General features: G+C 56.4%; 2 protein-coding genes across 7 annotated transcripts in view; both read left to right on the top strand.

Moving 5' to 3' along the window:
* The window catches only part of ITGA3 (integrin subunit alpha 3), a 29,680-nt gene extending 25,456 nt beyond the window's left edge, over nucleotides 1-4,224 (top strand). For 2 of the 3 annotated variants that reach the window (XM_033846742.2, XM_033846744.2), the window contains exons 24-26: nucleotides 1,483-1,608; nucleotides 1,969-2,110; nucleotides 2,866-4,224. In XM_033846742.2, the coding sequence (XP_033702633.1) occupies nucleotides 1,483-1,608; nucleotides 1,969-2,079 (237 nt within the window). In that variant the 3' untranslated portion in view covers nucleotides 2,080-2,110; nucleotides 2,866-4,224. Of the gene's footprint in view, nucleotides 1-1,482; nucleotides 1,609-1,968; nucleotides 2,111-2,865 lie in introns of those variants that run through there. The other variant, XM_033846743.2, reaches the window with a different exon arrangement.
* Nucleotides 4,225-8,086: 3,862 nt separating this feature from the next.
* PDK2 (pyruvate dehydrogenase kinase 2) lies at nucleotides 8,087-24,521 on the top strand. 4 transcript variants are annotated; one of them, XM_033846762.2, is made up of 12 exons: nucleotides 8,219-8,349; nucleotides 9,676-9,806; nucleotides 10,198-10,339; nucleotides 17,544-17,615; nucleotides 17,963-18,147; nucleotides 18,618-18,707; nucleotides 18,895-18,972; nucleotides 21,326-21,402; nucleotides 21,493-21,591; nucleotides 21,760-21,867; nucleotides 22,537-22,650; nucleotides 23,450-24,521. In XM_033846762.2, exons 3-12 carry the CDS (start codon nucleotides 10,272-10,274, stop codon nucleotides 23,588-23,590), a joined length of 1,032 nt encoding a protein of 343 aa, XP_033702653.1. In that variant the 5' UTR covers nucleotides 8,219-8,349; nucleotides 9,676-9,806; nucleotides 10,198-10,271; the 3' UTR covers nucleotides 23,591-24,521. The 4 variants fall into 4 exon arrangements, with proteins under 4 accessions (XP_033702651.1, XP_033702653.1, XP_033702654.1 ...); XM_033846760.2 differs by lacking the exon at nucleotides 9,676-9,806 and having other exon boundaries at nucleotides 8,087-8,349; XM_033846763.2 differs by lacking the exons at nucleotides 9,676-9,806; nucleotides 10,198-10,339.
* The last annotated feature ends 196 nt before the right edge of the window (nucleotides 24,522-24,717 follow it).

Below are 24,717 nucleotides of genomic sequence, written 5' to 3'. Positions count from 1 at the left end.
ACCTTTAATTTTCTTCATGTCATCTTTTAAAAAAAATAATCAAAATAACTTTTTGTTGTTGTTTTTTGTTTGTTTTTTGTTTGTTTTTTTTTGTGGTACGCGGGCCTCTCACTGTTGTGGCCTCTCCCACTGTGGAGCACAGGCTCCGGACGCGCAGGCTCAGCGGCCATGGCTCACGGGCCCAGCCGTTCCGCGGCATGTGGGATCTTCCCGGACCGGGGCACGAACCCGTGTACCCTATATAGGCAGGCGGACTCTCAACCACTGCGCCACCAGGGAAGACCCCTAAATAACTTTTTAAGAAATAATAATGTAGCATCAGAAAAAATATTTTTCCATATATAAATGTATATTTAAAATATATGAAATAACTTCATATTATAAAACATATATAATAATATATATATTATATATATATCTTCATTGTAGGGGAAGAAGAAATTGTACTGTATGCTATGCACTCTTTGTTTTTTTGTAAATATTTATGGAGTGTTGCTGTGTACCAGCTATTGCTCAAAGCAGTTTACTCATACTAAACACATTTAATCCTCTCCAGCAACCTGTGATGATGTAGGTATTATTAGCATAATCCCCATTTTATAGATGAACAACAGAGAGGTTAAGTGACTTGCCCAAGGTCACACAACTAGTGAATAACACAGCTAGGGCTTGAACCCAGGTAGTCTGGCTCCAGAACCCATGCTTTTGGTTTTACTTTTGGGTCTCTACTGGATTATGAGGTAGGCATTATGATCCCCTTATCAGAGAGCATGAAATGGAGATTCAGAGAGATGAAATTACTTGTCCAAGGTTCCACAGCTTGTGAAGGATGGAGCTGGTACCCAAGCCCAGATGTGTGGGTCACAAACGCAGACTACAGGCTGCCTCCCAGATCTGAGGCTGCTCCTGTGGAGAAAGGGGAGGATGGAGGAATCTGTGGCTGTCAGTGGGCGGGCAGGGGCTTTTCCAGTCCCTGAGCGCCCCCTACTGGCAGTAGATCAAAAAGCAGGGTCCTGCGCAGATGTACTAGAGAATGGACTTGAGGACGCTGGGAGGGGGAAGGGTAAGCTGGGACGAAGTGAGAGAGTGGCGTGGACATATGTACACTACCAAATGTAAAACAGATAGCTAGTGGGAAGCAGCCGCATAGCACAGGGAGATCAGCTCGGTGCTTTGTGACCACCTAGAGGGGTGGGATAGGGAGGATGGGAGGGAGGGAGACGCAAGAGGGAAGAGATATGGGGATATATGTACATGTATACCTGATTCACTTTGTTATAAAGCAGAAACTAACACACCACTGTAAAGCAGTTATAGTCCAATAAAGATGTTTAAAATAAATACATAAATAAAAATTTAAAAATAAATATGTGCAACTAAAAAAAAAAAAAAAAGCAGGGTCCTGGGTCCAGCTGGAGCAGGAGGGATGAGCTCTGGGGCTGAGGGCGCGGATACAGGCTGAGCCCCTTCTCACCCCTCCAGTTCTCCGTGGACATCGACTCCGAGCTGGTGGAGGAGCTGCCGGCCGAGATCGAGCTGTGGCTCGTGCTCGTGGCTGTGAGCGCCGGGCTGCTGCTGCTCGGGCTCATCATCCTGTTGCTGTGGAAGGTGAGGACACCCAGCCCGCCACTGCGACGCCCGCTCTGGGACCTCCTGCCAGCAGACCCTCCCCAACTCTCCCTTCATCTCAGTCCTCACTTCCGTCTCACCCCCCGTCCCCCAAGTCCCCCCTACCTCTTCGCAGCTCCCAGTCGCACCCCCTGCCCCATCCTCATCTCACCCAGGATGCTCCTGCCTGGGTTAATGGGGGGACCTGCAAGCCAGAAAGGGGAACCAGGAGCTCTGGCTCCTGCTACATCACCAAGCTGGGGCTGGGACCCAGGCATCCGGGCCCCCGTTCATGAGTGCTGCTGGCAAGGACCCCCCAACCCCCCCTGATGGCCCCTCCCCACCTCCTCCCCTCCGCAGTGCGGCTTCTTCAAGCGAGCCCGCACTCGGGCCCTGTATGAAGCTAAGAGGCAGAAGGCGGAGATGAAGAGCCAGCCATCAGAGACAGAGAGGCTGACGGACGACTACTGAGGGGGGCAGCCCCCCACCCCTGGTCCACTGGGTAACGCGGCCTCCGGGCCCCTTCCCCCAAGCCCCCAGCTGGCTGGGGCCTCTGACTCTGTTCTGTCTGCTCCTCTTCCTTTATGGGCCCTCTCTGCACGTCACTCTGTCCCCAGCACCACCACAAAGAACAGGCCACTCTGTCGGCCTCCTTCTCCGCACCCTGGGAGAGCTCGGGGTGTCTGCTCTCACCAGCCTCCCCACTGAGCCCCTCAAGGACTTGGGACCCCCAGAGGGAACCATAAAACCCTCCCTGTGTGCCCTCTGCTTTCTGGGGATCGGGAAAGGGTCAAGGCCAAGGCCAGGCTCCATCTTTGTAGGCCACAAGACAAACTTCAGAGTGATTCCACACCCCCATCCCCACCTCTAGAGAACGAGGGCACTAGTAGAGTCCTTCTTCTGGGAACCAGCCCTCTTCCTCTTGGGAGTCCCCTGGGGTGACAGACTGACCCCTCCCGACACTGTGGTCAGGGTAGATCACCACCCCTCCCAGCCATTCCGTCAGCAGTCTCAGCGACTGCCCCTCTGTCTCCATCTGCCTCTCCCTCTCCTCTCTGCCTTCCTCAACTCCTCCTTCCTCTGGGGCCCGGGATGGGGAACCTCGTCCTCCCCATCTCAGCGCAGAGAGATGGCATTGTGTTTGGGTAGCGGTCCTGGCTTTGAGGACCTCCGGGTGGGGAAGGAAGGGGCTGGGCACATCTTCCCACTGGCGCAAAAGCTGGATGCTAAGGGCCTTTCTCTTCTCCCCTTCTCCAGTGTGACTTCTTTAAGCGGACCCGCTATTACCGGATCATGCCCAAGTACCACGGGGTGCGGATCCGGGAGGAGGAGCGCTACCCACCTCCAGGGAGCACCCTGCCCACCAAGAAGCACTGGGTGACCAGCTGGCAGACTCGCGACCGATACTACTGACATCCTCCCTGATCCCACCCCTGCTCCCCTAGTGTCCCCTTCTTCTATTTATCATAAGTTATGCCCTGACGGTCCACAGGGGCTACTGCCTTTGGCTGGCACCAGCAGGCTCGGGCACACACACCTGTTCAAGTGTATGCACGTGCCCTCCAGCCATGGCCTTCTCCCCGAAGGAGGGCTGGGGCCGTGGAACCTGCATTGCTGAGCACTGCAGCCCTGTGCCCTGGACACATATGAGCACATATGGGTCCTACTGCTTGTGGACTGTGCTTGTGCGCCCCAGATGGTGCATGGACATGCGTGTCCCAGCCTCTACCTGTGCCGTAACCACGCCAAAGGGCCTCCACCAGAGCCAGGAGGAAGAGGCCCCCAATGTGGTGACACCTCCTCTGTCACACTGGACCCATCGTGCACCACAGTCACTGGACTGACTCTGTCCTCAAGATGAAAACTACTGACAGGCCCCCGGTGCAGCTCCCAATACCCATGCCAGAGAGTCGGAGCCTGCCTAAGGTTGTCCAAGGGGGTGTTCACAGGACCCGGCATGCTCAGACCCAAGAGCAGAAGGAACTAGAAGGAAGGTCCCCAGGATGGCTTTCTTTCATGAATCGTTGCGAAACCTCTGTCCTCAGCCATGGCCGTTCCATGCACTAGCAGGAAATTCAGCCCTAAGAAAAAAGATGGACACAGTGCTAGGCAGCCAGGACACACTGTGCTGGGACTGCCCTGGGAGCACAATGGAATCCTCAACAGAAGAGGGGACTGGTCCTGGGCCAGGGAGATGTTGGAAGGATACAGAGCAGATACCACCTTTCAGCCACATTACCATCCTGGCCTGGAGGGACCCCCACAAGATCACAGAGGGAGCGACACTTGAATGTAGAACAGGGAGGGAGCCCCACGATGCCACATCAGCCAGACCCCCCTCTGCCCCCCCTGACCGTGGGCTGGAGACCTAGAAGTGAAGGTCTTGGCTGTCCTTGGCTTTCAGAGCCAGGTTAGCTCTGCCTTCTCCCCTGTGGCCCATTCCAGAAGTTGAGGCTGGTTCCAGAAAACCTCTCCTGACCTCTGCCTATTGGCAGGCCCCCTCCCCAACCCCTGCCCACTTCCATGGTACTGTAGCAGGGGAGCTCCCTCCCCCTCCTCGTGCCTTCTTTGTATATAGGCTTCTCATGGCAGCCAGTAAAGAGCTCCCAGTTTGTACACACTGCTTCTGCCTCCGTCCACCCCCGCGCCTCACCAACGCCATTCGGTCTGACGGATCATGCTACCTAGCCGACCCCCAGGTGGACAAAGCCAGGTGCAGGGCTCATAGAGGTTGGGAGGGTGAAGCTCTATGGCGGAGACACCTGCTCCTGTTCTCAGGGGTGTCCCAGTCTAAGGGATGGTCATGGTCACATAACTGAGATCCAGAACATGAGATGAATGAAAAAGACCCGAGTAGACTGGATGGAACCCAAAATGGCTTCTTGGTGGTGAGTGCGCCAGGCCTGGGGAAGAGGTGGTGGAGGGCAGGGTCTGGAAGCAGGAAGCCACTGTGCTGTAGAAGCAGGTAGTCCCGGGGAATGGTGGGGCGAGGCTGGGTGCACAGGTGGAGAGCCGAGAGCCCTCGTCTGGTGGCTAAATTCAGACAAGAACCTGCTTTACTGCCTCAGTTCCCCCACAACCAGCCCTAGGCCCCGTGATGAGTCGAGCAAAAGGTGGACCAGTGACCCAAGCCCGGAAAAACTGAAAGGTCATAGTATCCACGTCCTAGCCTCTGGGCGGGAGAACCTGGAGTCTTAGTCAGCGGCAGCTGCTCCAGACGTGCTGCTGTCCTGAGTCCACAGCCACAGTCCACGGCGGGTCAAGCTCTCCGCTGCCTCCTCTGCGCTAAGGTTGTCCTAAATCGTGGCACAGGTCCTTCTGTTAATTGTCCCTAAGGCGGTGACCTTTGGCAAGAAAGAAGGCCGGAAATTACCACCCAGAGAAGCCTAGAGGCAGATCTTCAATTCAGCTACGCAGAGCCCTCAGACCCAGCCGCTGTCTCGGGCTCCTCCTGACGTGTCTGCCTTCCTGTGCCAGCTGTCTGCCCTCCCCACTCTCTACCAGAGCCCACCCCCTCACTTTCTGTGCTGGGATTTGTCACTGATTGACAGTGAAATGTCCAATTCCTCCAGGAAAATCCCAGCCCCTACCCAGAGCTCTCAGAACCAGTAACCGGAGACCTCAGTTTGTTTTCCAGAATCTGGGTTATTCACTGGGCCAGGAATAATACACGTGTGGGCTGTGAAAGCCCAGCTCAGGTTGAGCAGAGTTCCGTGCAGTTCGGTCCAGTCCTCTGCAACCACTTCCTGCTGCAGAAAGAAGTGGGATCTCCACATCCCTCTGGCCAGCTTCACAGGCCCAGCCCCCCACCTCCTGTGAGCACCTGTTTGGATACGAACACACCATCTGTCTCACACACACGGTTGTGAGAATAAGTAGTCATTTTCCAGGACTGGTGCAGCTACCCTTTCATGAAAGAAACATACTGACAGAGATGCAGCAATGTCCGCTTTATAGAAAAGGACCCTTTCTAATGCCAAGCTTCTTGAGCTCCTTGGAGCTGCAGCACCTCCGAACAGTTTCAGAAGAGGGTCTTGGCTTTTATATCACTAAAAGAATCCATAAGGTAATTCTCTTCTCTGGTCACAGGGCTGGATTGCGTTTCCTGGGCCCTCCTGGTTGGATGAGGCCCCGTGAGGCCATTCCGGCCGATGAGTTTTCAGCCGGAGGGAAGGGGATCAATTCTGGGCTGAGACAGTTCATTGCTGGGGGTGCCTCTCCCAGTTCTGCTTCTCCTAACTCTGCTGCTGTGGAAGCCTGTGTTGAGATAAAGCTTTGTCAGGCCTTGACAGCCCCCCACCAACCCACCTTGTACATTTAGTGGGAAGTTTGGGAATTTGGGGGGTTTTGTTACCTCCCATCACCTAACCTAGCTGGACTGATACACCACACCACTCCCATTACCACCCTTCAGCCATCTCTGCAGGAGGAATTTAATCCAAGCTCAGAGCCTCATTACGGAAGTCCAGCTCGAAGGGGACGATCATGGGAAATCTCCTTCTGTCGCTTACATGTAGCCTCAGAGGTCATGGCCTTTTCCTTGTTACTTTAGTTTTGATAATAATAGTAATAGCTGCTATTTATTCATTATTTACTGTGTGCCAGGCATAGGGCTTGGCTTTTTACATATAGTATTTCATACACTCTTCTGGGCAACTTGAAGACTGCACACACCAACGTTGTCAATGACCTAATGGCTAGCCTGAGGGATGTTCAGTGGTCCTCCCTGATACCTCTGTGGCCTGTCTTCCCAGTGACCCCAACTTCTTTTTTCTCCTTCTTTTCCGTTCAGTGTGCTGGGTGCTGTGCCTGGAGACAGTGCTGGAGACAGTAGTGCTGGAGACAGTGGTGAATAAGACCAAGACAGCCCTGCCCTCGTGGAGCTTAAAGTCTAGTTGGGGAGACGGATGAGTCAGCAGATGATTACCACTTGGTGTGATAAGAGCTAAAATAGTGCTAGGTCAGGAGGCCTAAGGAACTTTTGGAGGGAGCCCATAACCCAGCCTGGGGGGTCAGGGGCCTGAAGAAGGGTAGGTGAAAGTGAGAAGAAAGAATGGTCCATGGGTAAGAGACAGCATTAGCAACAGCGGGGAGATTGGAGGCTGGTTCAAGGCAGTAGATAAGTATGGCTAGGAGTTGAGCAGGGAATGTGGAGAGATGAGGCTGGAGAGTTAGGCCAAATCAGATCATGTGAGAGCTAGAAAGGCTCCAGTAAGAAGTGGAGCGCCATCAAAAGGCTGTGAGCAAGAGAAGTAACACCTTCAGATTTGCAGTTGAAAATGATCCCTGAACCTCTTTCCTCAGCTATAAAATGGGATAAGAGTAGCACAGTAGAGCTGTCTGGAGAATTAAATGAGATGATGCATGCAAACAGTGCCTGGCACATAGGTTATTATTCATTCAGCTAAGAGATCCCTTCCATCGTGACGCCTTGCACGTAGCTCTGCATTGGCTGTAATTGCATTCTGTTATAACTATTATTTACTTATGCAGCTCTCTCTCAAACTGAGAACTGAAATAATCAAGGGAAAAGACCATGTCCCAATCCTGTCTATGTTTCCCGTTCCCAGCATATAAGCCTAGCACCTGTTAGGCACTTGGTGAGTGCCAGACAAGGACTGAAGGGTGAAAAACACCTCAAAGGGGAAAGCGGGAGGGGTGGAGGGAACAGGACTTACGGCGTTCGACCACAAGAGGGCGCGCTATGTTCCCACGAGAGAGCCGGGCTGCTGGGCAAGGCTGTGCTCTCGGCCTCCAGCACAAATCACCTCAAAGGACCTTTCTCTAAAGAAGCCCAGGGCAGAAAAGGTTGCTTTCTCAGGTCAAATGAGTAGGGAGTAATAAAATAAAAGTCTTTTGAAAAGTTTATTGTAGCCGCCGCTAGGCGTTAGTTAGGGGGTTGGGTGTTTTTTAACTGGAAAAGCAAAATGCCGCCTTTTCCTGAGCGCTTAGATATTTGTGGAAGTGGGTGGGTTGCATATCTATATGAGGGATTAGCGTGGGCTTGCACCCCGAACCCGAAGTTAGCAAACATTCACAGTCTGAGTCACTCATCAGGACTGGAAACCCACCAGACCCCCTGAGGGAAAGCAGGTGCGTGGAATTCAGGACAGGTGAATCAGACCCCTTTGGGAGGAAAGGAATGCGTTGAAAGCTACCCGGACAATCTCAGGGAAGGCAAGTGAAGGAGATTCAGGGAGGGAGCGGGGAAAGGAAGGAGTGTAAGAGGAAAGGGAATAACGGGCCTCTGGGGAGGGAGGGGTTAACCCGGGCTAGGCGCAGAGGAGGAAGGCGCGTGGTGACGCCCGGGAGGCGGGCTCTCGGCGAGGCCTCTCGAAAACACCAGGCCGCTCCGGGTAAACAACGTGTTAAGGGGGTGGGCCCAGGGGCAGCCACGTGCCGGGGCGAGAGGCTACTGGCTCTCCCGGAGTTGTTTGTGAGCCGCCATTGGCAACGTCGGGGCGCCGCGACGAGCCGATTGGCCGGGATTCGGAGACCCGTCAGGGCCAGGGTGGGGTGTAGGCGGCTGCTGCGGCGCTGGGCCCACCTGGGCCGAACGGAGCGCCAGCGCTACCCGGGCGGGGACCGGAGCCCGAGCCCGAGGCGCGGCCGCCGCCGCCGCCATGCGCTGGGTCCGCGCGCTGCTGAAGAATGCGTCCCTGGCAGGGGCGCCCAAGTACATCGAGCACTTCAGCAAGTTCTCCCCGTCCCCGCTCTCCATGAAGCAGTTTCTGGACTTCGGTACAAGTGGGCGGGAGGCGGCTGGCAGCGAGGGCCCGCGGGGGGTGGAGGTGGAGTGAAGGAGTCCTGGCCATGAAGGATTAACGAGGAGGGTAAGGGAGGCCGAGTGACAGGGAAGGTTTGCTTGCAGGGGTCCAGACAGGAAAGGGTTAACGGGGAGGAAGGGGCCGGCCGCCGGGCTTGAAAGGGTTAAGGGCACCGTTACTGAAGAGACTGAACTGTTAGCAGGAAGGGGGGGGGCACTGAGAAGGAAGGGTCCAAGATGTCTTCCTGGGCTTTGTGAGGGGTCTTGGAGAGGAAGGGGCAGTGAGGCGGTGACGTTGGAGCAGGAGGGTGTAACCAGGCACTAAAGGGTTACTGGGGGTTGTCCTGGCGACTCTAAAAGTGAAGGTCAGAGAGGAGATGAGGGGGATGCTGGTGGGGGTAACAAGGCAGCACTGGGAGGCGCAGCCATCTGGAAGGAGACCTGCGCGGGGGTGGGCGCGGAGGGGTCGTTTGGGGGAGGGGGCTCTCTCAGATGAGTCAACAGGAGTGAGGCCCTGGCCGGTCCACCTCTGCGCACTGAAGGAGCTGGCTCCCAGTTGTCCTAGAGGGCAAGGACACTTGCAGATCACATCTGCTGTGGCCTGGCCGCCTTACCCCAGCTGGGCAGGGGTCCGGGGCACCATGAGATGGAGCCAGGTAGCTTGTACCTACCCATCCTTGGCTGCCCCCCCTGGGATCCTGGGCCAGGGTCGCCTACCATCAGTGTTCTGGGGGTGGCAAGGCTGTGCCAACGTCGGGACTGAAACAGGCATTGTGTGGACCCTGTCTGTTCACACATGGTGCCAGCTGGAGATCAGGGGGGGGTTGCCCGGGTCTCTCAAGAGTTGAGGAGACAGAGCCTGGCTTAGGTTACAGCTGTGTCACTGGTGGGACGGGGCGGGGAGGTGGCAGCCATGATACAGGGCATCTGTTCCCCAAGACTTGTCCGCCTACCCCCCTCCCTGTTTGAGCTCCGCCCATGTAGGAAAGCCTCCTGAGCCCACTCCCAGCCCCCAGCATCTGTCCAGTCCAGACTGGACCCCAGTTAACAGAACTGTCACAGGAGGGAGGGGCTCACAGTAGAGTTTGGTCCCCCACTTGGAGTTCAGTGAGGGAAACAGACCTTCAGAAGGATGGTGACATGCACTGGATGACAGTTAAAAGCGGAACCTGGACTTAGAACCCAGGTTTCCTGACTCTAGGCCATGGCCTCATTCAGTCCTCTACTCCCTCTTCATTTTCAAGCCAGACCAAGGATCAAAGTATTTGGGCCCCGGTTCTCAGGCCCTGTCTACCTCACAGGTGGGCGAGCATTAACATAGGGCAGCTCTACAGTGGGCATAAAGACCAGCTGGGCCAGAGATGACACTGGGACCCTGCAGCTGCGGTGGTCCGAGCATAGCTCCCCTCAGCCAGAGGGAGCTCATCCCAAGGTAGGGATGGATTTCCCAGGCCCTTCTGCCCACCTGGATCAACCCCCCCGAAGTGAGTATCTACTAGGAGGGAAAGAAAGAGAAGTGAATAACTTGGGCTGGAGGCAGCTCCCTGTGGGCCCAGGGTGGCCCTTTTCCCTGTGGTTGAAGGCAAGCAGGGTTCAGCTGGGGGTGAGGAGAGGATGCAACCTCTCTAAGGGTTAGGCTGGGTGGTGTGGTGGTCAGTGCAGGGGGGTCAGGAAAGACTCCTTGTCCCATGCCTCCATCTCTTCTCTTCTGAACCCTCAAGGAAATAAAGGATGTAGTGACCTGACCCCGCCCCCACCCCCAAGATGTCCTCTGGCTCCAGTGCTTTGTAACTCTGTGAGCTCACCCTTCCCTCTCCCACCAGGGTCCAGCAATGCCTGTGAGAAAACCTCATTCACCTTCCTCAGGCAGGAGTTGCCCGTGCGCCTGGCCAACATCATGAAAGAAATCAACCTGCTTCCCGACCGGGTGCTGAGCACACCCTCGGTGCAGCTGGTACAGAGCTGGTGAGACCCCTGAATAGGTCCCCGCACCTCCCACCCCATTGTCAGATGCCCCCTGCTCCCAGGAACCTTGAGGGAGGCGGGGAAAGAGGAGAGGCACAGGGACTCCGAGAGGTAGGGGGGTTCCTGCGGTCAAGTGGGAATGTTAGGCCAGAGCAGGGACTCAGATCAAGCTCGTGGCCTCCATGTCTAGGGGACACAGCCCTATACTCACCACCCTCCGTTCTCTGGAAACACAGGATCCACCTAGGAAATCATCATTTTCACAGCCCCAACCCCAAATCAGGCTAATGTCGGCATTTGCCACCAGCCCTGGTCCTGAAAATCTGGCACCTGTTGGGTAGTATTTACCTGAGGCAACTTAGTGGGAAGCAGACACCGGAAGAAGCTAACCTTCAAATTATATAATCCAAACACGTCAGCGTGTTTTGGATGTTGGAAAACACTGGAATAGATGCAAGGATGGCTCAGTACCAACTCCAGAGAGCTTTGGATGGGCAAAGACCAAAGGTTTATTGCACAGAGCAGCAGTAGCAGAGAGAAATCCTCAGTAAAGTTTACTCAGAAACTCTGTCCAGGGACAAGTACCTGAACGCCATTAGCCAGAGGCCAGTCACATGGAGAAGGAGCAAGAATTTGCTGTGTAACTGGGTATGTAAATGCGTCATCATGGCTGATCTTCAGTGGCGTGTGTGCAGAAATCTTGCCCTTGCTTCTGGCGGTGGCAGGTGTGGTGTGACTGTGGTTTCCTTTCGGATTCGCGGCATCCACACCTACTTCGAGCCCAGTGCCCTGTTAGGTTAAACAGGCAGCAGCGGCCCTCAGGGAGCCTGTGATCGCACGGCGGGGAGTAGAAGAGGGCAAACTAAGAGCTACACAGTGGCAGGAGCAGGAAGCCGCTGAAAAGTTAGCTTTATTTAAATTAAAAGCGAAGTATTATTTTAAAATAACATTGATTGGGTTTTTTCCCCTCGTTGCGGAAGTATGACATGTTCACGTTGACACCTGGAGAACACAGAAAAGTAGATAAAAGGGAACGCCAACCACTACCCGCCACCCCTTAACCACACACTGTTAAGGTTTTGTAAGTGCCCTTTATTGGTGCCCTTCCAGCTTTTTTCTATGCATGAATATGCATATGCATGACTTACTCTAATTAAACGAGGATAAGGTAAGGAAGGACCAGGTACATGATGTGTGCACAGTGAATTTCAGTTGAATCAGAAAGTTGTGGGGCAGTTGAAATGGACGCAGAGAGGAGGTGACGTGTCACTGGGCCTTACAGGGTGCCTAACTGAACCCTGACCTAGAAGGGAGGGAAGGGCATTCCAGGCCAAAGGAACTGCTTGTGCAAAGGCGCAGAGGCCGGAGAGGGCCCGGCTGGGGCACCTGAGCGCTCACTTTGTGGATACAGTGCTGTTACTGCAAGCGGTGAAGGTGGACGGGGGGACAGAGGGCAGAGCCTGATTTGCATGTGGCCCAACAAGGTCACCCCTCGCTGGGCCCTGTCCCTTAGAGGTCCAAGACCTCTGAGCCAACTGGCATTTCCTGCCATCGGGCAGTGTGGAAGGCATGGGGAGGGACGGAAGGTACCATCTGTTCTCCCCAGCCCTCCTCCGGCTGAGTCACCTGGCTGCCTCTCCAGCTGGTCCCTGACTCCAGGCCCCTCCCTGGACACCGTGTTCCTAGAAGAGTCAGGGGATGTGGGGAGGGAGGGCAGGGAGCTGCTGAACTGCCCGCGATGCCCCCGAGGCCCCCAGAGTCCCTCCCTGAAACGCGGTTACACGTGTCGGGGGGCTTGGCCTGACGTTTTTCTTCCCTCAGAGCTGGGAAGTAATGTCCAGCAGCAGCAGGAGGGAGTGAAGTTAGACAAAAGGGAAGACTTCCCAGTGCATGACTCACTTAGAGGGGAGCAGGCCAAGGTATTGCTAGAGTGTGCTGACACACTGAAGAGACGGCCTGCTGAGACTGTTCCCGGAGAATGGGCATCAGCTGCAGCAAGAGAGACTGTGGTCTGAGGGAAGGAAGGACTCTCTGAGGCGGCTGCCTGTGAGAGAGGGCAGACCTCCCTATCTGGGGGAACCCCCTTGCCAGCTTGGATGATAGAGGCGGTGGAGGTGGGTAGAGTTTGCAGGAGAGGAGGGGGACGACCTATCAGAGAGCCTGGCAAGAGGCCCGCTAGCCTCAGAGTCTGATGAGTGAGGAGCAAAACCTCCCCTTTGGAAATGGACAAGCCCTGAGCACCTGCTCTCTGGAGGAGCAGAGGTAATAGTTAATCTGTGGCAACAGCTAATGGAGTTTCTGTTCAGCTGGGGAAAGGTTCCAGGCAGGAATCACTGTGGGCAAGTGGAGAATTCCTGGCTCTAAACAAACCTGATGTATTATTTCAACCGGACAGACTTGGTGTTGTGGGAACCTGTTTTGGAAGTGACTGGAAGGTAGAGGAAAGCCCTGGGTGGTGGCGCCGGCGTGCCTGACTCTGAGGCTTGGCTTTGCTGCTTGCTAGACACTTAATGTTTGGTCAACCACGTGGCCCCTCTGAGCCTCGGCTTCCTCATCTGTAAAATGGGGATCCGTTCTGTTGCTAAGGGTCAGATGCCACTGCTGGATGTGAAAGTACACGGAACTCTCTAAGCGTGAGTGATGTCTGCGAGCTTCTGGCAACAGCACCTCCGGGACAAAGACGATGTGCTGTGGCAGAGGTTCTCTTCACAGCGTAGTAATAATAATGATGACGATGACAGAAGCAGACATGCCTGGAGCCGTTCTAAGCGTGTCCACGTATTCACTCATTTAACTTCACAACAGCCTGATGAAGTAGGCCTTGTTCTTATCCCCATTTTGTAGACGAGGAAACTGAGGTTCAGAGAGAGTAAGAAACTTGTCTGAGCTCATTCAGGTAATAACTGGTAGAGCCAGGATCCCAGCCCAGGCTCTGTGATCTGGAGGCTGCGTTCTTGAAGGGAAAGGAGAGAACCGCGTTCTGGGACAGTGACCAGGAGTCAGAGATTTCTAAGCTCGCAGAGCAAGTCAGTGGGAAAGTAGATTTTCTTTACAGAGAGGGTTTGATGGCTAGTATTGTGGGGGCACAGAGGGGTAACCTTGCCTCCTCTCAGGAGAGAAAGACAGCCTGAGGAAGGGCGTGGAGTCGGTGGGGATGTACTTCGAGAAAAGGGAGGGTTGAGTGATGACTGCAGAGTAGAATCAAACGACAGCGAGTCCCTCCTGTCACCAGTAGAGCCTTTGCAGGGCTGTAGGGAAGGGGGTGGCAGGGGGTGTCACCAGCACCTTCTCTGAACTTCCCTCGCGTCAGCAAGGTATGTAGACCCCAAACCCAGTCCTTGCCCTTGAAAAGAATGACCACCTCACAGGTTCCGGGCGCCCAGGGCCAAACCCTGCCATTGAATCCCTCAGCCGCCACTTACGTAATCAGAATGGAGACCCGGGCACCAGCATCGTCTCCTCTAATCCGCGCCTGCTGCTACGAAGCCCACTTCACACACGGGAACCTGAGTGGCACCGCCAGCAATGGGACCCAGGTCGGCCTGGCTCAGGGCCGTGCCCATCACCCCTCCACAAGCAGCTTCCAGATAGATGGAGGACACGTCTGCCCCCTCTCCCCTCCTCGCAGGGCCTTTGCCTTGTTCACACCCCTGGTCCCCAGCGGCTGTGGACACTAGTACGTGGTGCACACACACCCGCAGGCGCCCAGACTCACACATGCTTACCACTCCTCTGCCCCCACGCAAGGCTGCACACGCCTCCTCCCCAGCTGCCGGGCACTCATTCCGACACCCACGCTCACACGCTCACACACGCGCGCACACACACACGCTCACACACGCGCACCCACACACACAAGCGCACACGCACACACATGCTCACACCCACGCTCACACGCGCGCGCGCACACACACGCTCACACACACACCCACGCTCACACAGACGCGCGCGCGCACACACACACGCTCACACACTCACACACACACACACGCTGTCTCGCTCCCTCCTCTCTCCGTTTTCCACTCCTCCCAGCTCCTAAATCCAGGGCTCTGGAATGGCTGGAAAGCCCCAGAGGCACGGTTTGGGGCTTCCACATTACCTCGGTGGAGGGGAGGGGAAGGAAGCTCTAGATCTCACCCAGGAAGTCCTGGGCGGCCTTGTTTACTGTTGGGGTCGGCAGGCCAGGCCTTCCCTAGGGCGTCACATTGGCCCCACTGCCTGCTCTGCCAGGCCCGGGGCAGGCTGCGCATCTGTCATTGCACCACTGGTCCAGACCAGTGTCCAAGCCCAGCTCTTTCTCTGGCCCTCGGGGGTGGGCAGCCCAGGAGCCAGCGTCACTCCTTCCCCAGCGTCTTTCCCTGTTTAGGACCAAGATCTGGCCCAGGGCTGAGGTCTGGTCTGCCAGGCCCTTGGGGGGCTTCAGGCCAGAGTCAAGGTTCCCCTGGGAGAATCTTTGTCATCCTCTCCTCTTCCTTCCAAGAGTACACTCAGGACCACTGCCCTGAAGGAATGGCCCTGCGAGGGGGGCAGGCAGGGATTCTAAACCCTGCTTCACAGTCAGGAGACGGAGGCCCGAGGCTGCCGCTCTCCCCAGAGCCCTGCCCGCAGGCGCTGCTCGTTGCCAGTCCATCCTGGTGCCCTTTGTTCTACTTCACTGGCCACGTGACAGCGCCCTGTGGTTCATTAGGCAGCCCCAGAGGGGCGGGGCCCGCAGCGAGAGCGCTCACCCTACCCTCGCCCCCGCTCCTGGCCAAGCTGGTCAGGGGCCCCTAGCTCTCTCTGCTTAGCCCAGGGTCTTGGGAAGGGGTTCCAGGGCCCCCACCCCTCAGCTGGTCTCCTCGCTCTCCTCTCTCTGCCTGTCCCCACCATTGCATACTCGCAGGTTCTCCTCCCAAATCCCCTCTCCCTCTAAGAATCCCATGAGCCTGACGCTTTCTTCTGGGTGTGGTCAAGGAATGAGGGATAACACAGGCCTGTGAGAGAGGATCCCAGCTCTGCATGTTAACTTCCTCATCTGTAAAATGGGTCTAGCGGTAGCACCCCCCCAACACACAGGGTCACTGTGGAGGTCAAAGTAGGGGAACACAGAGCAGAGCCCTGGCACAAGGCCGGTGCCAGTAGCTGCTGGGCCGCCTTCACCAGCAGCATCGCTGTTGGGACCGGTGTAGACAGTGAGCACTTGACCGTGTGGTGTAGACTTGGCATCAGACAGACCTGGGTTGGAATCCCAGCGCGAATGCTTACTGTGTGGCCTGGGGCATATTACCTGCCCTCTCTGAGCTGGTTTCCTTGTCTGCAAAAGGGGGGAAATACCACATGCTCATGAAGGCTGCTGGGAGATGAGAGACCCTGTGTAGACTCTGAGCTCTAACAGTCACTGGGTAAGTGTCGTCTGTTCTTATTCTCCAGGGAGCCTGAGGAGAGGCCGAAGGAGGGCCGCTCTGTCTGCTGGGGCTGCGGGGGTACTGAGGGGGAGCTGATCTCCTCTGCCCTGTCGGCTCCCCCTACCAGTGACTACGCCACCTCTTGCCAGGCGTCGTGCCGGGCCCTGGGTGGGGAGGGCAGGCAGGCGCAGCAGGGCAAGCACGGCCCCATTCCTGCCATCAGTGGCCGTCCAGAGCATGACAGATTCAGACATGGTGTGATTCAGAGTCTTTGTCCAGTACAACCGGGAGAAGTGTGTCGTGTGTCGCCTGGGGACCCAGAGGGTGCACTCAGCTGTTGACAGTGTCTGAACCACTGTTCGAAACAAGAGCAAACGTTTAGAGAGTGCTCACTGTTTGCTGGGCACCGTGTTAATTATCACATTTAATTCTCACCAGAAAGCAGTGACAGCAGTAGGTCCAAAACCCTTCCTTTTCTGATGAGGAAACTCAGGCCCAGAGAGGTTCCATGACTTACCCAGAGCCACGCAGCTCAAAGTGGAAAAACCCAGCCAGGAACTTGGCAGAGCCAGCTTCAAAGCTAGCCCTTTTACCCTCTTCTCTACTGGTTTAAGCAGCAGAGGGGAGAGTAGCAGCTAGTGGGTGGAGGGGGCAGGGCACTCCAGGCAGAGGGAACCGCAGGCCCCACGGGCTGAGCACTTCGAGCAGCCAGCACTGTACAGTGGCAGGTGCGCTGGAGGCCGGTCTTCACTGTACTACCTCCCAGCTGTGGACCTGCTTGAGGCCTCAGTTGAGGAGACTGTGAAATGGGGCTAATTACTGCCGTTCTTACCTGTCAGGGTCAAAGCACTGTGTACCTGGGAATGCTTCCGACTGTGGTGGGGGCCTCTTCTAGGGACACTGTTAGGCCCCGGGGGCCCTCCCCGCCCCCCCCCCCCCCCCCGCCGCCCCGGTCAGAGCTCTCGGTGGCCCCTCCTTCCTGCCGGCTGGAAGTGTTTCTGCCGGAGAGAGGCTCAGCTCTCTGCCTTCCCCAGGAGAATGGGCTGTTGCAGGCTGAGGTGTCAGCAGGGAAGCAGTGGCGTCCTGCCTCGCAGGAGGAGCGGGGGGGACACTGGCTCCAGGTTGGCAGCATCTGGGCAGCCCGGGTCGCTTCAGGCTCTCCGTGGGCTCCAGCCCTACCCAGTGTCAGAGCTGGGCATGCCCACCCCACCCCGAGTCCTTCCCACCCACCATTTACAATCCAGTTCCCTAGGAGCCTGCACAGCTCCTGGTGCCTGCAGTCGGGAGTATGAGGCTGTCATCTTCCTCCCGGAACCCCTGCTCTGGGAGAGCTCTGGGCCTCCCTGAACCCCTGCTCTGGGAGAGCTCTGGGCTGGCCACTCTGCCCCCTGTGCCCGTGGGATGCAGCAGCAACCCTGCGGGACAAACACTAAGATCTGCTTCCACGACGGGCCCTGGGGAGCTAAGTGCCTCGCCCCAGCCTGCCCCCACTGCTGGTCTCGGGAAAGGCCCCTCTCCGGTCTGGGCCTCCTAATCCGGGAGACCTGTGGGTGGGGTGGTCACCAAACCCCCTTTGAGGACTGGTATTCTAGGATGTCAAGCAGAGGCGCTCTAGGTACCAACAAATTAGAGACTTTCTTGCATAACTCGCGGTGTCGTTGGGGAGACTCACGTACGGAGGGAGCAGAGTGAGAGAACCCACGCGGCCCAGCTCTGGGCGGCGCCCACTGGAGGCGCAGGACGGAAGCAGGGTCAGCAGAGTCGGGTGTGCCGGGGCCCGGCCTGGGGCTGAGGCGTCCCCCGCCCCCTCCCGCACACAGGTATGTCCAGAGTCTCCTGGACATCATGGAGTTCCTGGACAAGGACCCTGAGGACCATCGGACCCTGAGCCAGTGAGTGAGGCCTCGGCTGGGGGCGGGAGGGCAGGTGTGGGCCACGGCCCCGGGGGCAGAAATGCCAGCGGGATGAAGGAAATGCCCCCACCCTCAGGGGTGTCCAGTCTGAGGGGGCAGACAGCCCCCGATCCTTGGTGTGCCCTGAGTCTGATGGGGGGACCCAGGCCCTGCCCCTGTGGAGCTCCCAGGCCGTCAGGCAGGCGGTGGGAGATTTGGGGTGGGCTTCCGGGGGAGTGGGCTGGGGAGAGTCGAGTGGGTGAAGGCACCATGGAGAGAAGCGGGGTGCTTCTGAGGGTGTCCCAGGGCTGGGGCAGGGTGAGGGCCGACGTGTACCCCCATCGCAGGTTCACCGACGCCCTGGTCACCATCCGGAACCGCCACAATGACGTGGTGCCCACCATGGCGCAGGGCGTGCTGGAGTACAAGGACGCCTACGGCGACGACCCCGTCTCCAACCAGAACATCCAGTACTTCCTGGACCGCTTCTACCTCAGCCGCATCTCCATCCGCATGCTGATCAACCAGCACAGTGAGCGGGCGCGGGGCCGGTCGCTGTTCGCATGTTTACAGAAGGCAAAACCGCGTCGCCTCTTTACGCGGCGTTCGTAAAAGTCTCTTTACGTTAGGACACAGGTGGTTGTCTGGTGTTTCTTACTCCAGGAGTATTAACTATGATTGTTGAGAAATCGTAGCCAGTCATTAATTACACAAGAAGGTAAAAATTATTTTTAAATGTATAGCAAAAGAGAAGACTAAATATAACGTAGAATGTATGGGGAGGAAACTTCTGAGAAGACTTGCTTCAGGCCTACAAAGGTCCAAGACTGGCCTGGGCCAGGGCTGGAGGGGCCAGGGGTCAGGGGTCAGGGGAGAGAGGGTGGGGGGGGCGGCATCAGGGTCAGAAGTGTCAGAAGTAGAGGTGGAGCACTGGAGAACCGGGGGGAGGGAGCGCTGGGGTTGTGTGGCCCCGCTAACCGCGCCCGCCCTCCCCGCCCGCAGCCTTGATCTTTGACGGCAGCACCAACCCAGCCCACCCCAAACACATCGGCAGCATCGACCCCAACTGCAGCGTCTCTGAGGTGGTGAAAGGTGAGCTGTCCCCACCGTGCCTGGCCCACAGAGGAGCCCCAGTGATCCCCCAATCTTACCTGGCCAGACGGTGACCCATTCCCCAGTGGGTGGGGGCCACGTCCCCATGGGTTCAGTGTTGGTGCCAAGAGGACTGCCTGCTGGGGAGAGGTCACCCCATTCCCTGATGACCCCTCTCTTCTCTCAGATGCCTACGACATGGCCAAGCTCCTGTGTGACAAGTATTACATGGCCTCACCTGACCTGGAGATCCAGGAGATCAATGGTGAGGGACTGAGGCTGTGTGTCTGCCTGTCTGTCTGTCTAAGCGCTGGGCACATGGGAGAGGAAAGTGAGGTGGGACTCAGGAAATGAACTGTTACCTGGATGAGAGAGAAGCAGAGCTATTATTGTATTATTATTATTAATTTATCTGGTAAATATTTATTAAGCAGTAAACCCAACAGGCAAGGTCCCCGTTCCCACGGAGCTTACATTCTCGGTACTGGGGAGGTTGGGGAATGGGACCTTTAACCAAGGAACAAATAACAAACAAGATAACTTCAGGTCATGATAAGTGACAGGAAGGAAACACAATGGGGTAACGTGACAGTGATGGATAGGAGCAGTGTATTAGGTGGGAAATGAGTTTGGCTGTCTTCCCAAAATCCAAAAACTGGTTTAATTTGAGAGAGAGGCTTCCGTCTCCCCAGCCCCTGGGGTAGAATGGTGAAAGCTGGCTACCCACCCTCATGTCTCAGTTCCAGCCTGGAGAAGGGGAAAGAGGATGTAGAAGGCAGGGCCTAAGAGCTGAACACAGCACTTTCCTACGTCTCCCAGCTGCAAGGGAGGCTGGGAATTAAGTCTCTAGCTGGGTAGTCACGTGCTAGTCAAAACTTCAGGGGAGGGAGGCATCTATTACTAAAAGAAGAAAGGGAATAACGGATACAAGAGGATGGCTACAAGGGTCCTACTTTGGATGGGGTAGTCAAGGACCAGAAGGAACAGTGTGGTGGGGTTAGGAGATTAAAGGGGTGATGGGTGGGAGAGAGGCTAGGCATGCAGGGCCAGTGGACCACAGACAGGAGCTGGGATTTTGAGAACAGCAGAAAGCCACCGGAGGTTTGAAGCCCGGTGATGACAGGATCTGAGTAACATTCTAAAGATACTTAGAGGGGGCTTCCCTGGCGGCACAATGGTTAAGACTCCGTGCTCCCAATGCAGGGGGCCCAGGTTCGATCCCTGGTCAGGGAACTAGATCCCACATGCATGTCGCAACTAAGGAGCCTGTGAGCCGCAACTAAGGAGCCCACCTGCCAAAACGAAGACCCAGTGCAACCAAATAAATATTAAAGAAAAAAAAAGATATTTAGAGGTTGGAGGAGGCAGGAGAGGACACAGGAAGACCAGTTAGGAGGTCACTGCAGATTCAGGCAAGGGGAAGGGAAGGCAGCAGAGAGGAAAAGAAGGGGGTGAACTGGATAAATACCTTGGAGGTGCAGGGGTGAGGAGGATCAGGGCCTCTACCCTCCCCTCCACCCACCTGCTCCTCAGCCACCCTGGCCTGTGGGCCAGAAACCTGAGGTGTTCACGCCTCTGTGCCTGGAAGTCGCACTGCCCACATCCTAGTCTTTCCTTAAGACCTGGATCAAGTCCACCTCCTCTGAAAAGCCTTCCCAGGAAGAGTTAGGCACCGCCTGCCCCAGGTGTGCCTCTAAATTGCACTGTTTGCATTACTTGGCAGAAACCAAAGGGCAGAGACAGGCCGCTTTACTTCAGGATCCCTGGGGTCAAGCCCAGGGCCTAGCACACAGCTCTGGGTACAACACCTAATGTGAAAGTCAGTTGTGCGTTTCTCTGTCTAGACTTGAATTTCTGAGAGGGTAGGATTGAATTTTATTCAACTTTATGTCTCCACTGCTCAGCACAGGGCCCGAGTTTCCTTCCTTCATTGATCCACTCACATTTACTGAGCTTCTGCTACATGCAAAGCTCTGTGCCAGGCACCAGGAAGAGACACTCAGTCTATAAAACCAAGAAAACTCTCCAGGATAGAGTGATTCTTGGGAAGTAGGATGCTGGTGTCAAAATCACCTGGGCAGCCCCCTCCCCTCTCCTCTAGGTGAACAGGCTCTACAGGGGATTCTGGTATCAAGGTGAACGCTAGTAGGCTACATTTAGGATAGACAGATATTATTTGGGTGGATGAATGATGGATAGATGGGTAGATAAACAGTGGATGAATGGAAGGATGGATCTGTACTTTGAATGAATGGATAGATGGGAAAGAGATGTTTGAACAGATACATAGATCGAGGGACAATTGGATGGTTGGGTGGACATTGAATGGGTAGATAGAGGAACGAATAGATATTGAATGGATATGACTATGAATGGATGGATAATGGATGGCTGGACGGACAGACAGACACTGTACAATGGATGGATATTATACAGAGAGAGAGATGGATGAATGGACACTGAATGAATGGCTAGACGGATGAACGAATGAGCAGATCGATGGACGATGGAGGGACAGTGGTTGGTGGTTGAGTGCTGGGTGCTGGATGCTGGTGAATGAATGCTGAATGCTGACCTCCTGACAATTTCCTGATCTGTGGTTTGGACTTCCCTGGCAGCATCCAACTCCAAACAGCCAATTCACATGGTCTATGTCCCCTCCCACCTCTACCACATGCTTTTTGAACTCTTCAAGGTGAGGAGGCTGGGGGATGGTCCTTTGTGGGGGGTGGGAGTGGTGAGGTCTAGGTTGCTCTCACTGTGTCTTACCCCTTTTCCACCACAGAATGCCATGCGAGCGACTGTGGAAAGCCATGAATCCAGCCTCACTCTCCCACCTCTCAAGGTCATGGTGGCCTTGGGCGAGGAAGATCTTTCCATCAAAGTATGTGACCCTTGACTTTGGGGACCAGAGAGCAGTGGTGTGGAGACTTCCCTCCTGCCAGGAGATGGGCTGAGGGAAGCCCCTGGGGGTGAGGAAGATCTGAGAAGGTCGGGTGGGGTGTGGAGAGAACTGAGGTCTGGAGACCCTGACGTGTCCCACGTCCCCCAGATGAGTGACCGAGGTGGGGGTGTTCCCTTGAGGAAGATTGAGCGCCTCTTCAGCTACATGTACTCCACGGCCCCCACGCCTCAGCCTGGCACCGGGGGAACCCCACTGGTGAGACGGCTTCTCTCTGGCTCCCCCCACTGGCCTCCTGAAGGATGCCTGTTGGCCTTCGGGTCTCTTATCAAATTGTCACTCTTGCCCATCTCTCGCTTCCCTACCTCCCATGGTCCCTCCGTCCTTGTGTGGCTGTGTGTGAGTCTGAGTCTGGGCCTCCCTGCTCTTCCTGTCTCTCCCAGCCTGTACCTACCTACCTATCTGTGGGTGTCTTCTGTCTGTCACTGTTGCTCAACTCTCCCTTCCCCTCTCTCTCTCCACAAGTAACTACCTCTCTCTTGGAGTTGTTCAGCTTACCAACACCTCCCTGTCCGTTCCCAGCAGAGTAGGCAGAGCTGGGTGTGGGAAATTGAGACAGAGAGGTGTCCCGTGACCTGCCCAGACCCCTGGCTACCAGTCCCGAGCCCCTCTCCCTGCCCTGCTTACTGCTCCCCACCCGCCCCATGCTCCGCAGCCTTCCTCCCTCTGCCAGACCGATTTCCTTTATCCCACGGTCCCCACCTTGCCTCAGAGCTGTCCCTTTCTCATGTCCCCTCCCCACCCCAGTTCTGGGAGTCCCCGTGCACGACCCCAGCTTGCCCCTCCTCACTCAGCACATCGGGTCCCTGCAGTTCCAGGAAGCCCAGGGCCAGTGTCTCCTCACGCTCCCTTCTCACCCCCTTGCAGGCTGGCTTCGGGTATGGGCTCCCTATTTCCCGCCTGTATGCCAAGTACTTCCAGGGGGACCTGCAGCTCTTCTCCATGGAGGGCTTTGGGACCGACGCTGTCATCTATCTCAAGGTGAGTGCCCCTGCCTGCAGAGTCTGGCTGGGGGAGTTTGCTGATAGGTCGGGCCTGTTATTAGGTTTCTTTTCCATCCCTCCAACCTTTTCCTGATTCCAAACTGAGAATCAGAGCGAAGCTATAGTTCCCAGCCACCAGGCACTCCTAAGTTGGCAGGCAATTTCAGGGAGTCTGTGGTTTGCATGAGTAAGACCCTGTTCTGGGAACCCTTGACTTGCTAGACTCAGAAGGAAATGGGGTGGGGGGGGCGCTTCCCTGGTGGCGCAGTGGTTGAGAGTCCGCCTGCCAATGCAGGGGACACGGGTTCATGCCCCGGTCCGGGAAGATCCCACATGCCGCGGAGCGGCTGGGCCCGTGAGCCATGGCCGCTGAGCCTGCACGTCCGGAGCCTGTGCTCCGCAACGGGAGAGGCCACAACAGTGAGAGGCCCGCGTACTGCAAAAAAAAAAAAAAAGAAGGAAAGGGGGGACCACAGAGAACTCCTGATTCAGCTCAGGGGGAGACTGAGGCCCAGAGCTGGTGACCTTGTCCAGGGTCACAGAGCCTAGCCTCCTTCCTATCCCTCCCTGACCTTTAAGTGAACAGCCTTCTTGAATGGGCAGGAGCGAGCCACGGAAGGGACAGACCCTTTCATGGGTCTTTCCGGGTTAGTCATCTCAGCCCGTGTCTGGCACTTGGCTGGGCTAACATGTGGGCCACAGTCAGCGGCCACCAGAGTGTACCGGGGCAAGGCTGGTGTGCCGAGGAGTGGGCAAGGCGCAGGGAAGCAGGAGAGGCTGACCCTGATGCCGTCCAGGCCCTGTCCACGGACTCGGTGGAGCGCCTGCCCGTCTACAACAAGTCAGCCTGGCGCCACTACCAGACCATCCAGGAGGCCGGCGATTGGTGTGTGCCCAGCACGGAGCCCAAGAACACGTCCACGTACCGTGTCAGCTAGAGGCCGCCCCACTCATCTGCGCCCAGGAGCATGGACTGCTGTCTCTGCATCCGGCCACCATGGTGACCCTCCCTGTCCCCACCCCAGGTTGGGGGAGGCTCTCCCTGATGACCAGCTTCTTGGCTCTGTGGAAATCACTGCGGTGACCGGTCTGTGGTGGCCCCTAAGTGCCAATCTCTGTCCCTGTGGAGACTCCTAGGGGATCTCCCTGGGTCCAGTCTCTGTGGGCAATGCCCGAGGATTGGGGGATGCCTCCACCCTGATAGGGTGTCCCAGAGATACATTTCCATGGCATTCTTTCTCTCTGAGCCCAGAGCTGCCACTTCTCTGCTGGGGGTCCTAGGTCCCCCTCACTGCCTTCCACAGCCCTGGCCTTCCAAGTGGACACCCCTGCTTGCCTTATTCCCTTGGCCCGTGCCGGTACCCTGGCCCTGGTCTGGTGTCAGTGTTAGGAAGGGGCCAGGTACCCGCCACATCTGGCATAGGGGGAGGGGACCCTTGGTTGGGGACCTGGTCCTACAGTCTCTTCCTCCACTGAGTTTAAGGTCAAAGTTAGGGGGGAGGGGTTTCTCACCTGGGGCTCACCCCTAAAGCCGAGGAGCCTGGGAGGACCCAGAGCTTGGCCGTCCAGCCAAGCTGCTTGAAGCCTGCAGGTGGCCCCAGCGATGTTTCTGCCGCCGCCCGAGCCCTTCCCCTGCATGTCCTCACATGCGTCCACCTGCCTGCCACACACGGTCCCCCACCGAGCTCCAGACCCCAGTTCCCACTGTGCCCGCGTGTGCTTGGGGTGGCTTTCTCCCTAGAATGTTGTGTGTACATAGCTAGTTTTATAGCCCTTTCCCTTAGCACACAGGGGGTTAAAGTTGTGTGCTCCTCCCAGTGGCTGTGATGGTGACAGTGACATCCACAGTAAAGAGGAGATCGAATGAGACTGCAGCCCTGCTGCTTTCCTGGGGGAGGGAGATCCTCACGTATAAACGCATACAGACTGCAGCCCCTGTGACCAACACATGACGCGCTCGGGACACCTGATCCCGGCTCAGGACGTGGTTCAGTGCGTGCCGAGTGTAACAGCGGCCACAGCTGTCCATTCAGAGCACTTGACGGTGCGGCACCCAGGGACGGGA

Source organism: Tursiops truncatus, chromosome 20, assembly GCF_011762595.2.
Source record: "Tursiops truncatus isolate mTurTru1 chromosome 20, mTurTru1.mat.Y, whole genome shotgun sequence".
In the NCBI taxonomy this organism is placed as follows: domain Eukaryota; kingdom Metazoa; phylum Chordata; class Mammalia; order Artiodactyla; family Delphinidae; genus Tursiops; species Tursiops truncatus.
This window is presented reverse-complemented; position numbering and strand designations above follow the sequence as displayed.